This window comes from Ahaetulla prasina, chromosome 8 (genome assembly GCF_028640845.1).
Source record: "Ahaetulla prasina isolate Xishuangbanna chromosome 8, ASM2864084v1, whole genome shotgun sequence".
In the NCBI taxonomy this organism is placed as follows: domain Eukaryota; kingdom Metazoa; phylum Chordata; class Lepidosauria; order Squamata; family Colubridae; genus Ahaetulla; species Ahaetulla prasina.
Window position 1 is genome coordinate 30,868,901 of NC_080546.1, and position 15,830 is coordinate 30,884,730.

At 37.2% G+C, this 15,830-nt stretch overlaps 1 protein-coding gene across 5 annotated transcripts in view; it reads left to right on the forward strand.

Moving 5' to 3' along the window:
• Nucleotides 1-15,830, forward strand: part of ANK2 (ankyrin 2) — a 323,704-nt gene that overhangs the window by 50,078 nt on the left and 257,796 nt on the right. The window contains exons 1-2 of one of the 5 annotated variants that reach the window (XM_058193690.1): nucleotides 6,844-6,870; nucleotides 7,646-7,684. The exons of 2 other annotated variants lie outside the window; for them this stretch is intronic. In XM_058193690.1, the coding sequence (XP_058049673.1) occupies nucleotides 6,850-6,870; nucleotides 7,646-7,684 (60 nt within the window). In that variant the 5' untranslated portion in view covers nucleotides 6,844-6,849. Of the gene's footprint in view, nucleotides 1-6,808; nucleotides 6,871-7,645; nucleotides 7,685-15,830 lie in introns of those variants that run through there. 2 more of the 5 variants (XM_058193679.1, XM_058193700.1) reach the window with 2 other exon arrangements.

Sequence of the window (15,830 nt, forward strand, 5' to 3'; positions counted from 1 at the left end):
CATGACAAATGTATAAATAGTCCTCTATGGTAAAGCTCAGGAATCTCCAAAAACCCACAGCATTTGACTACGAGGCAGGTAATTTCATCAGACATGAAACTTTTATGGGCCATTGATACAGATTTTATCTTCCAATATCTTATAAGTTTTGAATTAATATTTTAGAATTAGTTGTTCTAGTGTTAGAAGACATTCCAATGAAATATTCAATTGTTTTGTGTCAAATTATATGACACATCTTTTGTCTTCATATTGGATATTGAAAATTTGTATTGATAAATAAAAAATAGATATCTGCTGGTGTCCATAAATCCTTCATTAATTTCCAGGCATATCATTGCAATGTGCAAATGATTCTCCAAATTCTGGCTGTAAGTAGAAATGGATGGAACTAATTCCATTGATTCCACCTAATTGATTCCACCTAATGAGAAAGAAGGACTCACTGGAGAAGAGCCTAATGCTGGGAAAGATTGAGGGCAAAAGAAGAAAGGGACGACAGAGAACGAGGTGGCTCGATGGAGTCACTGAAGCAGTAGGCATGAGGTTAAATGGACTCCAGAGGATGGTAGAGGACAGGAAGGCCTGGAGGAATGTTGTCCATGGGGTCGCGGTGGATCGGACACGACTTCGCAACTAACAACAACAAAATTCCATTGATTTATAAAAACACATAGTCAGTGCTCTTGTTTCACAGTGTCAGTTTGGTGTAGTGGCTTAGACATCAAGTACAAATTGGGAGACTGTGTTCTAGTCCCGAATTAGTCATAAAGACAGTTGAGTGACCTTGGGTCAATCACTTTATCTCAGCCCTAGGAAGGAGGCAATGGTAAACTATTTATGAAAAACCTGGCCAAGAAAACTCCAGGGTCTTATCCAGGCAGTGTTTGAGAACTGGACACAACTGAACAGAAGGGAAGGGGAGACTTGTTTTAAAATAAGTGAGATCCACACTCCATCTTTGATAATATTGCTTTTCATCATGGATTATTGTATATAAATACAAAGTTAGTCATTATCTGGATGCCATAGTGGTTCTGTCTTCCTAAAACATGCTAAATGGCAGAAACCTTTGACCATCTATGAGAGTTTAGCAATCTGATATGATTGCTTAATTTTTTCCTAATATTTCAGCATACTTGCATGAGATGTCAGGGTGACTAAGATCTTCTTGGATTGGCCATACCCAGAGCCTGAAATGTTGCTGACCCCAAATAGGAAAGCATAAAACAAGCAGTGAATCACCCAAAATTTTTAAGATATGGGACATCTTAAAATCTTAAAAGAATAAACATGCAGTATATTATGTTAACTGCTTAGCATATGACATATCAAGGTAGCATTGTGCAGTTAAATTACAGATATATTTCAATTGTTGGTAAAGACAATGTGTTGCATTACTAATTCACGAACATTATGGTCAAATTTAAAGCAGAGCAAGCCAGTAGAGAGAGTCTGAGTTTTACTTGGCAGCGATAGCTATTTTGAAAGGCTTGACCAAATACATTTTTCCCCCCAAAAGGAGTAATGGGAGTTAGGTCATTCAAAGCCTGAATAAGAAAGTCTTACAGGCACTACCGCTTTTGTGCTGTAGGTGTGAAATTTTGGTTATTTGCATAAGAGTTCTTTCAATTTGGGAACTTTGCCAGTCGCACTGAGAACATTTTTTATGTTCTTTTATTTTGCCTGTATTTGTTCTACTGTATTGCTTTGGAGCAATTACAGATTCTTTCCTTCTTCCTTCCATTCTGGTCAAGACATCTAAATGCAAGATATCTCTTGTCATCTGCAGAGCTGTCACAGGGATAAACATTTTCTGGGAAGGTATGTGTTTGTGTCTTTGAGACAGTTTGGACTGTCTGGCAGCTGTCTAGACAAATCCATGGAGTTTCTTGGCTACGTTTTCGGAAGTAGTTTGCCATTATCATCTTCTTAGGATGAGAGAGAATAACTACCCCAAAGTCACCCAGCTGGCTTTGTGCCTAAGACAGGACCACAACTCACTGTCGTCTGGTTTCTAAGCTGCTTCATTAACTGCTACATAGCCCTGGCTCTGGGGATGACAGGAAAGTATATATGAACTTAGTCCTAGCTATTGAAATCTCATCTATGTAACTATTGCTATTGATGATACATGCATTTGATGTCATGCCTCAATTTGAAGTGGCTCTGGTTTCTCTTCAGATTGTATAAATCTTTCGCCTTTTGCTTTAAACTTTTTTGAAGAAATATGCTTCATTAGTGTCTTTGTATGCTGTGAATAATTTGTCCAACTGTACTATAGGCTGCATGAGAACATTGAAGGCTTTATGACCTCCAGTGTATGGAGTGTCACTGGATTCAGGTCCTTTTTTCTCCTCTGCTCTTTATCTCCCAGTGGCTTTATATGGAGCCATTGGAATAGATCAGGGCTGTCAAACTTGCCGCCCACGGGCCGGATGTGTCACATGCTGGCCATGTCCACACCTGGCTTAGTGAAGGGGAAAAAAGTAGCGATACATCACGGGATGGTGTGGAGACAACGCAAGTCTGACACCCCTGGAATAGATCATCCTGATAATTTTGGGCATGTTATCATCAGTGAGTCCTCAAAGGTGGATAATGGTCCTAGGTCACATTTACTGATAGCAACACTCCTGCCAATGAGAAGATTTACATTTCTGGAACAATTCAGAAGAAAGTGGTATTGGCACTGTTGAAACCTCAGCACCACAGGCCAATGTCTGGCCCTAGCATGAGTTCATCCCTGAGTATCATAATACTCAGCTATACAGATAGTTCTTGATTTACGACCACATTTGAACCACAAATTTCAATTGCTAAGCAAGAGAGTTTAGTGAATCCATCTGGTTGTTAAGCAAATCTGGCTTTTCCTATTCATTTTGCATGTCGGAAACCAGCTGGGAAATTTACAAATGATGATCACATGACCCCAGGATAGCACAACAGTCGTAAATACATGCCAGTTGCCAAGCATCCGAATTTTGATCATGTGACCACAGGGATGCTGCCGTGGTAAGTGTGAAAATGGATCATAAGTAATTTTTTTTAGTGCTGCTGTAACTTTGAACGGTTACTAAATGAATGGTTGTAAATCTAGGATTACCTTTGCATCATTAACCCAGGCCTTGAGGGAGATAATGTTGATGTCTTTTCCCAGTGACTGGACACTGTCATGGTCTGAATGGAAGAGAATAGGCTGAAGGGCAACCTCAAATAAGTCTGAGTTGCTGTGGATACATTGGTGTTCTATGTTGACATTGGAATTGTATCTTGATGGAAAAGCAATATGCACCAGGGAGCAGGGTTATGACATGAGGATGCATCTGGACTCACTGCTTTTCATAGAATGGCAGGTGGAGGGGCCTACTCCAGTTTTGTCAGTTTGTGGTTCTATTTCAAGGCGAAAGATCTAGCTACTGTAATTCGTGCACTTATCATCACCTGGCTAGACCACTGTAATGCACTCTACTGGGAGCTGCTCTTAAAAAACTACTTGGAATCTACAGTTGGTCAAAATACAGCAGCCCAGATAGTTTCTAGCTCCTTTCATTGCAAGCATCAAACACCAATTTTTCAGATCCTGGTTTGGTTGCCAATTGGTTTCGGGTACAATTCAAGATGCTGGTTTTAAGGTATAAATTACTTTATAATTTATAATGCCTGGATATCTATAGGATGACCTACTCCAACCAATACTAATCTGACCAATTAAATCCGAGAGAAACAGTTACTTATCCCACATATTTGCCCAGTGTGCCAGGCTGAAGGAAGGACGTTCTGCGTTTCTATGGCTGTGTTGATATTGTGAAATAACTTAGTTAAGATCAGGGCAGCCCTCTCCTTGTTCCTATTTCAGAATTTTTAAAAGATGAATTTCCTCCACAGAACCTTTTCCTGAATGTATTATGCCATTTACATTTTCTAGTTCTATTATTTGTCTCTTTGGGTGGTGTGTTTTTTTAACTGGGATCAAAATTTCGTTTGCTAAGCAAGGTGGTTCTTAAGTGGATTGCACCCAATTTTATGAATTTTTTGGCATGGTTGTTAAGTGAATCACTGTAGTTATATGAACCATGCAGTTATTAAATCCAGCTTCTTTCATTGATTTCCTGGGGAGGTCACAATTTGGCAATCACATGACCTTGGAATGTTGCAACGATCATAAATACAGTATATAACAATTGTCAAGTGCCCAAATTTTGATGACACAATTATGGGAATGCTGCAATGTAAGCGCAAGGATCAAGCATAAGTAACTTTTTTCAGTGCTGTTGTAACTTTGAACCATCGCTAAATGAACAATAATTGTAAGTTGAGGATTACCTATACTATTTTTATAGTTGTTATATTGTGGATGCTTTATTTATTTATTTATTTATTACTTGATAGTTATACTTTATGTGAACTGGTGAGACTCTCTGAATTGTGGAGAAGTAGAAACGTGGAAAACTTAACTAACAGTCGACAAACAATTGAAATGATGCTTAGAATTGTTTAGATGTGCGTTACTACTGGCATCACCAGGAACTACAGTTGGACAAATGTCTTTCTAGAACAGGGGTGTCAAACTTGATTTCATTGACAGCCACATCAGGGTTGTGTTTGACCTTGGACAGCTGGGGGGGCATGGTCATAGTGGGTGTGACCATGGTGGGTGTGACATGGGACTTGTGTCGGGGCACATGTGGTGGCCAAGTGCTAAAGCAGGACTTCCCTAAGACCCTCCCTCAACCGCATTATAATCTTCCTTCCTTCCTTCCTTCCTTCCTTCCTTCCTTCCTTCCTTCCTTCCTTCCTTCCTTCCTTCCATCCATCCATCTATCCTTTCTTTTCTTCTTTTCTTTCCCTCTCCATTCTTTTTTCTTCTTCCTTCCTCTCTTTCCTTATTTTTCCTTCCTTGCTCTCTTTCCATCTTCCTTCTTGTTTTTGTCTTTCCTCTTTCCTTTTCTCTTTTCCTTTCCCTTCCTGCATGCTCAAATACAAAAGGAGAAACATTTCTCCTTTTGTTTTATTTTTAGTTTGTTTTGATAGCGCTCTGCCAGCAAAAATGGAGCTCAGGGGGCCAAGTGCAGCTTCCCTGAGCTCCATTTTCATTGGCTGAGGGCTGCGGGAAGCTGTCCAGGCAAAAAATGGGGCAGTGGGAGGCTGCTAGTGGCCTCCCTGAGCTCCGTTTTTGCTAGCAGAGGTAAAGTTTGACACTCTTGTTCTAGAATATCTGAAATGGGTCCTAGGCACCCCTGAAAATCCAGTAGATCCAACACATGTGTTGTCCATCCAGGTTATAATTGGTCGAGAAAACAAAGCCTGTTTTAAGATCCTATAATTTTTGAGGAATTTCTGCCTTCTTCTGGATTAGTTGGAATTGTTCTTTGCATCAAAATACTAGCATTTCAAAGTAGCTTCAGCAAGGGATAGTCCCAAGGAAATTAATTAAAGCTCTTCTTTCCCCTTTTAATAAAGGAACTGTGTGACTAAATAGAAAGCTTTATAAAAGTCACACCTTGGGAACTTAACTCATATGAGAAAGACATATTGATGGTTGCAGTAGTGTGATATTAACTCTCAAATTTCAAGAACTTTAATTACCATTAAAGAAATAAACCTGAATGTGAAATCTTATATGTGCTTAAGAATAAGCCTCACTGTGTTGAGTGGGGCTTGTACTCAGATAAGTGTAAGTATAAAGTTTTTGCCATGGGCATTGTATAAAGGCAAAAAAACCCAAGTAATTCATTTTTAAGAGTATAATATAGGTAGTCCTCAACTTACAACAGTTCATTTAGTGACCATTTGAAGTTACAATGGCATTGAAAAAAGTGACTTATGACTGTTTTTCACACTACCGTTGCAGCATCCCTCTGGTCATGTGTTCAAAATTTGGGCACTTAACAACTGATATCTATTTATAATAGTTGAAGTGTTCTGTGATCAGGAATGGGACTTCAGGCTCCTACCCTTGGCCATGCCTCCTTCTCTAGGCTTCCACCTCTGCCCATTTACCTCCAGCTTCCCTCAATGGCTGGCCCTCCTCCAGCCATTCGCCCCCAAACCCTTTGGCCCGGCCCATTCGCAGAAACACCATTTGTCTTGGGCCTTTGGCCACATGGGACAGTTAACCGCCAGCCAATCGGGTGGCAAACAGAAACCACGCTGCTTCTGCCTGCCAGCATGCTAGATCGCAGGGGCTGTGGAACCATGGGGGAGATGCAGCAGCCAAACAGCAGGGGCACATGGCTCAGGCACTTGTTAGTGGAAGGAAGGAAGGGGAGGGAGGGAGGGCGATTGCGTCCCAGCCCCAGCCCCAGCCCCATGCAAGGCTGCAAGAAGCTTCCATTTCAGCTTCTCACATCTCTCATTCTTTTCCTCCCCAATGTCACAGCCTGCCTGGATGTCTTCTCCCTCACTGCCCCTCTTTCAGCCTTTTGTGGGGATTTATTTTTCTTTTTTCGGTCTCTTTTATTTTCTTTTTGAATAAGCTCTACATGTCAACATCCAGCTGCTGCAGGGGTCCCTTACCTGATCCCCTTTGGCAAACTTCTGACAAGCAAAGTCAATGGGGAAGCCAGATTCACTCACAGCCATGTTACTTATCTAGCAATTGCAGTGATTCACTTAGAACTGTGGCAAGAAAAGTCATAAAATGGGGCACAGTTCACTTAACAACTCTCACTGAAATTTTCAGCTCAATTATGGTCCTAAATCAAGAACTACCTGTAAAACATTTATTTTAGGTTTGTAATATATATTCATTGAGATTGAAGCATACAAAGTTATAAAGGTCTAATATATGCCTTTTCTGTTCTAGGTAAGTACTGAATGGAGATATGAAGAATTGGGATATTTCTAATGACCACCATGTTGCAAAAGGTACCCTGGTATTTTATTTTAACAGCCACAAAGTTTCATGAAGGAAACTTCAGCAAGCATGGTTGAAACTGTTGCAGATAACTGCTAATATTATTTAACATTCTGGATAAATAAATGAATGTAGAGTTAAAATGCCACAAATGTAATTTTCTAATTTCAGTAACATATTTAAGCAATCATAACTGTTGCAGGTTCCTGAACTAGTTCTTGTATTAATTTCCTTAATGGAAATTAAGGAAATTTAAATTGAATTGGATTCTTCAAACATTATAGATATGTGGAAGTTTATGAAAGGTCATTACCAAGAAGATATAGTCCTGTTTATGAAAGAAAAATATATTCTTGGCCTCATACATTTCCAACTGAAAGGGGATGGTATTGATGGAAAGTTGAAAGCATAAACGAGAACCATAGAAAAATTGTTGCTCAGACTCCAGAAATAATGTACGGTTTACAGGATATTGGTATAATAAAATAGAGATTGGATTCATTTAGCTGTAATAGTGTCTTTTATTATTTTCATTGTGTTTCAATGGCATATAGCAGCTTTCTTCAATCTGGAAAAATCTGGGAGTCTTAATATTTTTCAAGAATGTGCAATAGGGGGAAGTTATCATATAATTTCTTTATTATGCATGTAAAGCAATACTTCAGAGTTGTTTATACAATTAGCAGATTTTCCATCATGCCTGATTCCCTCAATATATTACATAACTTTGTAACTTTGTAACTTATAACTTTGGAATAACCAAAAGGTTTATTGGCTGTTTTCCAGATTGATAAGTCTGTGTCAGCCAGAAAATGGCTTCAGAATGTAAGTGCTTGCTGTACTATAACATGATTTCCTGAGATTTGCAACTTTAAAAAATCTTGACTAAATTTTGGTTTCATGATTTCTCATTCTAACAATATAGAACAAGCATTTATTCACTGGTTATTATTTTCTGTTATATGATAAGATAATAAAACAACTGCATTGCAAATTATATATGGAAAACTGGCATTCTGGTTGACACTCCAATAGAATATTGCATTTTAAGATGCGTTAAAAAATGAACTAGGTTAGATCATCAGTTCCGATACATTAAATTTCAGTCACAGGATGCTTTTAAGGAAAGAAGAAAAATTATTTAAGGAAAGAAGAAAAAGCAATTTGAAGGATGTTGTGGGCAACTGTAATGGCACAGGCATCTACCTAGCAGGCATAAAGATACAAAAAATAGTTTCTTCCTCTTCTGCTACTATAAGCCAGGAAACAAACAAGATTTAGGATGTAAACCGTAGGCTATGTCTGCACAAAAGTGTAATCTAACCCAGATTATTAATGAGCCACTGTGGCGCAGTGGTTAGAATGACTACCAGCTGCCTGCAGTTTGGCAGTTCGGATCTCATCAGGCTCAAGGTTGACTCAGCCTTCCATCCTTCCGAGGTGGGTCAAATGAGGACCCAGATTGTTGGGGGCAATATGTTGACTCTGTAAACCGCTTAGAGAGGGCTGTAAAGCACTGTAAAGCGGTATATAAGTCTAAGTGCTATTGCTATTGCTATTAATAATACTGTACTAAGAATGAACTTTATTTGGACATGCAACTTGTTCTGTGCTTCTAAACTGTTTACTTTTAGTAAAGTACCTAATAGATTGGAGCATATCCATAGTGTCCGTGCAGGCAAGGCTGCACGGTAAGGCTATCTAATTTCTAGCACATTGAATCCAATCAGTGTTTTTCTTCTAATCCAAATCAGCAGAATCTTGATTAAGATTAGATGCTGCACAACTTCACACAGCCTTCTGGGGCAGCTAGAGTTAAGCTGCCCACTAATAACCCTGATAGCTTGCCTTCCACTCAAGGTGGCCATAGCATTTCCTATGGTCTCAAAGCTTATTGCATAACAACAGCTATTCTTCTTTGGTAAACTTTCTTTAGGTTCTTAGAAACCTTGATGTGTGTAGAACATTAATTAGTTGGGTTAAAATATCTAAAAATGATAATGTGACATTACTAAGATATTTTAAATATATTTAAACTCGTGTTTTAAAATCTTTAAGATTTTTTTTAGTTTTTTATATGCAATATATTTTAGGATTTTATATATGGAATTTATGTAGAAATAGAATTCATGACTTGGAAATTAAGCAAGGGATAGCTTAAATGATAAAAAATGAAATTATATTTATTTGTTTCAAGCAATTTTATCTAATGCATGTGACATCCTGCTTCTTTTTAAAATGCATCATCCCGAACTATCATATCTCACCACTTTTCAATGGTAATTAGTTTCTCATTTTCATTGCCTTGCTTCAGTTAAGATTATTAGATTTAAAAGCCTACTCACAGGCTTTTATGTTATTCAATATTGTTGAAACAAGATAGATTGTGTACAAGCATCTGGGACTACAGTACAAGTTTAAATGAAGAATTGAGAGTTAAGATTTTGTAGGGAAACTAGAGCATTGGAATGGACAATTAATTCCATAGAGAAAACCAATTTGGAATATTTCTAAAAAAACAGATGTGAATATAATGGTGAATATAGATTGGTTTCACCTAATCTATATTTGTCATTATGTCTTTATTACACTTTGTATAAAATAGGTGTTATTATGTTAGCTATAAATCTGTCCTTGAGGAAATCGAACAGAAAGAAAGTGGGAAGATATATTCATAGATAACTTTGGAACCCTGGGAGTCAGTAATCTGTACACAAGTAGAATTATAATATTCCTCCTATAAATAAAGCAAGATTCTTATATAATGTAAAAATATAAAACCACATTGGGGGGAGAGATCAAATGAAACACACTAGATTCCACACTAGATTCCAACCCAGTTATTGATGTTTATTCAATGTCTCTCTTCATATTATTACATGATTATAAGACTTTTGAATCAACGGTGAAATGGATCACAAAGACTTAAATTCTGTCAATCTATACATAAGAACAGAGGACCATAAACATCTGCTAAAATACATTGAGTGTTCATTGTGGCCTTTATTTGCAGCAATAAATACTTCTGATACTTTAGTTTTCTGCCTCCTCATTATTCTACATTTAGTCAGATTTGGTATTTGCTCCTTTTCCCTGCAGTTTCTCTGTTATGAAATAGATTAATCCGAAAACATGGTTCTACTTCCCATTTTACAATATGTGATTAGCAGATTTTTTTCCCTACATATAAATGATGACAGCAAGATAGCTTTGGATATATCATTCATACCTATCAATATCTTACGCTACTCCAGAAATTGTTATTGTCATTGGTTAAAAATAGAACTGCCCTAGGAGTACCTACTTGTAATGAAGTCCTGACTCATTAGATTGCAGGCTTGGCTGCAAGGACAGGTCACAAGTGGGTCTTGAGGGCTTGTTACATGTCAACAGAAGCAAATTATCATGTTAAAATAAATTACAATATATATTACATTTTATTTTGTTTAGATGACTTAGTTTTAAAAACTGTAAGGTGATGATGACAATCTATGGGAGAGAGTCCCGTGAATATTAGTTTATGGTAGATGATGCGTGATGATTGCTCCTTGTTGACATGAATTATTCAGAAGTTTTATGCTATTATGTCAACAGCTACTTTATTCACCTGGCTGCAGGTTGATAAATTACCTTGCTTAAAGCAGCTGAGTTCTCAAGCAGATCACAATTTGGCTGCTTTTGGCAAATTTATAGTTTTAAGAGAGTTATTACTGTTCTGCATAATGTAAAGAGTCACGATCATCAGTTTGTTTCCACTTTTTACCAACAAAGATATTCATGTCTAGAATAGTTCATTTAATCTAGATGACCTTCCCAACGTTGTCCAAATTTAACATTTTATAATTAGGGTTACTAGATTTGTGAGAATTCCTGAGTCAGAAAACACTTTAATAATAACAATAACAACAGCCTTTATTGTCATTGTACATATATACAATGAAATTGATTTAGTATATACTGGTGCAATCCATAACAAAATACAAAACAACAGGAATAATATAGAAAATGGTCCTTATATAAATAATTAGGGAGAAACCAGTCATGTTTCCATGTATGCATGGAGTGATTGTAGTTGTATTTAGGAGTCTGACAGCCCATGGATAAAAGCTGTGTTATTTTGTGTTATTTAAATCAGAATTTTTGAATCTGTGTGACAAAGAACCCTAGGATTTGACAAGAACTAAAACCAAATTGCACCAAATTCCATAGCAAAAAGGTTCATGCTGGAATGTTCATTTGGAGGATGGAGGAGCATGAGCAATCTGGTTTCCCAGGAAACAATGGATTAGGTTTTTAAGAGTTTGCACAGTCCCAAGCTGGATGAAAGAAGGAGAAAGAATTCAGGAGAGCCATGCCCTAGAGCAGGCTTGTCAAACTGGCAGCTTGTGGGACAGATGAATCACGTGCAGGCCACGCCCACCCCAGCTCCGCAAAGGCAAAAAATGTCGCAATATGTCATGATGCACCACGTGACACAATTGAGTTTGACACTCATGCCCTAGAGACTCTGAAGATGTATCTGTTATATTAGTCTAGCAAGATTCTATTAGTGTAAGCAAAGAGGTGGACTCAATTGGATTTCACTGTGTTGTTTTTGGGCAGTGGAGGTTGTCAGCGATATTTGGCCTTCTTGACAAATGTTGCTCATGATGACTTTTCACTTTTCACTACAGGGTTCCATGGCCTGAAACATTTTTGAAATTCTCTAATCAAGTAGGATGTCTGGATTTTTGCATCCCACATCTTTAGCCTAGTTATAGTCTATAAATGAAGTACTCAGTGTTTTATTTGATCTTTTTATTTTATCTCCTTGGCCCTAATAAAGTAGATAGGGCCATTGGAGCTGTTCACTATTTGTATTTCAGATATTGTCTCCCTTGGTTAATCAAGCTCTCTTGTGGGGGGAGAGTTCTATCTTGAGAGGTAAAAAGTTCTATCTTGTCTAGGACATTGAAATAATTTATTTTTATTTATTTATTTATTTTGTCACAACATCATATAAAAAGATTATATATTATATAAACATATATATGAGTAAATGTTAGGAGGTATAAGCATATATATATATATAGGAAGAAGAAAAGAAAAACAATAGAACAGGAACGGTAGGCACGTTTGTGTGCTTATGCACGCCCCTTATGGTCCTCTTAGGAATGGGGTGAGGTCTATAGTTGAAAGTTTTTGGTTAAAGCTTTTAGGATTATGGGAAGAGACCACAGAGTCAGGTAAAGTATTCCAAGCACTGATGATTCTGTTACAGAAGTCATATTTTCTGCAATCTAGATTAAAGCGGTTAACATTAAGTTTAAATCTATTGGTTGCCCTTGTATTATTGCAATTAAAGCTGAAGTAGTCTTTGACAGGAAGGACATTACAATAGATGATTCTGTGAGTTAAACTTAGGTCTTGTCGAAGGCGACGGAATTCCAAGTTTTCTAAGCCTAGGATTTCAAGTCTGGTGGGATAAGGTATTTTGTTGTTTTCAGAGGAATGGAGAACTCTTCTTGTAATGAACATTAATATTCTTTAATAACATTAAGGTGAACATTCTATTCCAAATGAGACTGGTTCAGATTTCAGTCAAAAATTGTCTGGCAAACAACAATAGATAATAGAATTTGAAATGCTTATACACACCCCAAATCACTTATTAGGATTATTTACAAATTGTTACTGAGAACAATGCAGAGACAGCACAAATATAAAATTATATGGTAAAAAGGGATGCAAAAACTTCAAAGAAGCAATTACAGTGGATCAATGGGAAGACTTATAGGACAAAAATCAATAAAATTTACTCCAAGCTACAATTTAAAGGAGGGTATGGCGTTGCTACTTAATGCTATAAACGATTGCCAAAAAAAGAAACATAAAACAATTGTAGAAAATGCCACAACAAACAAAAGAAACATTTTCTCACATGTGGTGGTTATGTAAGAACCACAAAAGTACTAGAAAGAAATACATCAAAATATTTAGAAAATGCTAAAAAGAAACTTTGAATTGAAACAAAAGATAGATAGATAGATAGATAGATAGATAGATAGATAGATAGATAGATATTATAATTCCAAAAACATAAATGAAAGAAATAACAAATTTACTAAGATACCGTAGATGTTGACAGCTGCAATATAAACTTGGCACAATACTGGAAAAGAGAAACCTTGTTGACGATATTTAGATTAAACCAAAGTGGGAGAATATGCTGCTATGGCAAAATTGTATAATAAAAGTTTAACCAAATTTAAGCAAGAATGGGTCCTTTATATACAATATATGACACAGCAAGACATGTTTATATAATTAGAATATGGTTTCTAGGACTTAAACAGAAATATGGTTTCTTGGAATAACATTTCTAGGTCTTAAGAACAGAAACTGTCAAGAATCTTTAACATTCAGTGAAAAGTATCGATATCCAAATTGCAGTCAGCAGCTGCGGACATAAATGAAAAGGAAGGAGAAAAATGTATTATAGAAAGGTTTTTCATAATGCTTTTAATCCGGATCCAGTAGCTATTCTTTAGTTTCATCTCATTTTTGAGCAGAATTGTCACTGTTAAATGACAGTCATAAAGTGCAATGTTTTGTGAAAATGTTGTTTCTTGACAGCAGTCCTAGTGTGATATTGTTAAGCAAAGACTGCACAGATGATTAAGGAAAGATCTCATATGGCCACAATTTCTGACCACCCTCCCCATTGACTTTGCTTATGGGAAGCTAGCAGGAAATGTTGGCGGTCATAATGATATGACTGCGGGAACATTATGACAGCTGCTATTCTGAGGACCAGTTGTAAGTACAACTTGTTCACAACTATTGCAATTTAGAAACATTACTGAACAATTGGTTGTTAAATGAGGACCCCTGTAGTTGGCTTTTAGCTCCTGAGGGCCCTTGAGGAATAGATTAGATGGATGGCTTTCATTCTGGATGCAGACCTGGTCATATTGCAGAGATAGCAATGACTGCATTTGTCAGTGACTTTTGGTGGGCTTGGGATGGGGATAATACATCCATCTTTGGTGTCCATGCTTTCTCAGTATCATTTAGAAGCCATTTATCATGGTATCCTCCTCCACTAGCTCAAGGGATTCACCTCATTTCGCTAAAGCTGGTTCTACTCACTACTGGTGCGGGTGAAAGATCAAGCCTGCCTTAGTCTCCTGCCTTAGGTGCCTAAGGACTCAACTATCCTCCACTCTTGTTTAATATCTACACAGAACTGCTAGGTGATATCATTCTTATCATCCATGCAAGATATATTTCTGTGAATTGGGCTAAGTGCAATTGTTTTCCCCCCAGTGCCTCAGGACAGAGAGATGGAAAGGATTAGGTATGAGTAAATAGTCTCTCAGCCTGGTAAGACCCATTGGCTATTCTATGGCCCTTTGGCTCTGGAGATTTTGTTTCTAATTTCACATGGGCCTCACTTTTCCAGTCATAGTCAATTCATTTCTCGGGGTTCTTTCTGGATTCATGACTTCTGCATGCAGGGCAGATGATGATAATTGTGAACAGAAGGACCTTTGCACAATTTGCCTGGACTTGGCCATACCCAGTGATCATGTCCTAGTCACCTCCTATTTAGATTACTGTAATGCATCCTACTGAGGTTGCCCTTGGAGATCATGTGGTGATCCGGAATGTAGTGTAGGCAGTTTGGGATATTTTCTATTACACCTATATCACAGTACTGCTGTGGAAGCTGCACTGGCTCCCAGTGGGCTTCTGGATGTTATTAAAGATGCTATTCATCACCTAAAAAGTCCTATATGACATAGAACCAGGCTGTTTGCATGATCACCTATCTTCTATTGCCTTTGCTTGAATCAACAGATATAGCAAGGAGATGATACGCCAGACCCCTTCCATTAAGCAGTGTTGTCTTGTTGGACCCGGCAGTCATGCTTTGTCTGTTACATCACCTGCCCTGTGAAATAACATCTTTCTAGATGGGATATCTAGATGGACGTCAACCTCCTAAGCCTTTCACAAGGCATTAAATATCTGGCTGTTACTTCAGATACGTGGACCTAGAGGTTAATCACATTCTGCCACTTAATGTTATTTTACTATAAATTAAGATCATTGTTTGGACTGTTTTAAGTATAGTTTTAAGTTTGTATAGTGCCCAGAGCTGCTACCATGAGTTAGGTGGCCACATAAATGATTTAAGTACTATCTAAAATAATGGCATATCTGTTGATGGCTAGGGAGATCTGATCCCAGCATTATATTTCAAAAAAATATCTTCTCTCCAAAGGAGTTTCCAATACCAATTTTGGCCAGAAGGTTCTTGTACAGAAACTCATAGTCATATGATTTATAAGACACAAGTTGTACGTAATGCTGAATGAACATGCATGGTTTTCCCTCTGGATCTTATTTTCTGTAAGATCAGTAATAATTGGGACAAAGAAGGAACATTGATAATAACTTATCAATAATAATACAGAATAGATTTATATTTGTACATGAAGATAGTGATTTTTTTTTGCTTTACTGAAGAAATAGTAGTTCTTATTAAAATTTAATGTTATACTAGCAGTATTCTCCCCTCCCCGCTTCCAAACAGGGTATTTCTTAAGGACTGATTCTCATTTATATGTATTTCATTTATAAACTCTGATTTTAAGAAGAGCTATATCCTTCAAAAGTCATCTATATTTTACGTCAGACTTGAATATATTACTAATGCAGATCATTAGCTGAGTTTCCATTAGTTCAACAGCATAACATTCAGTCCATAAAATATTGTAAAATATAGAGGATAGTACAAGGTTAGAATGATCTCACAGACTTTGTTTTGGAAAAAAAATAGTGTAACTCAACAAACTGCCTATGAACATTCATCCAGAATGCCAATTAAACAAAAGTTATTAACCTTTCCGTGACTAGCACACTATTTGTCAATTTATCCTCATGCAACAAAGTGTCTGGGTTTTCTTCAGAAAATTACCTGTTG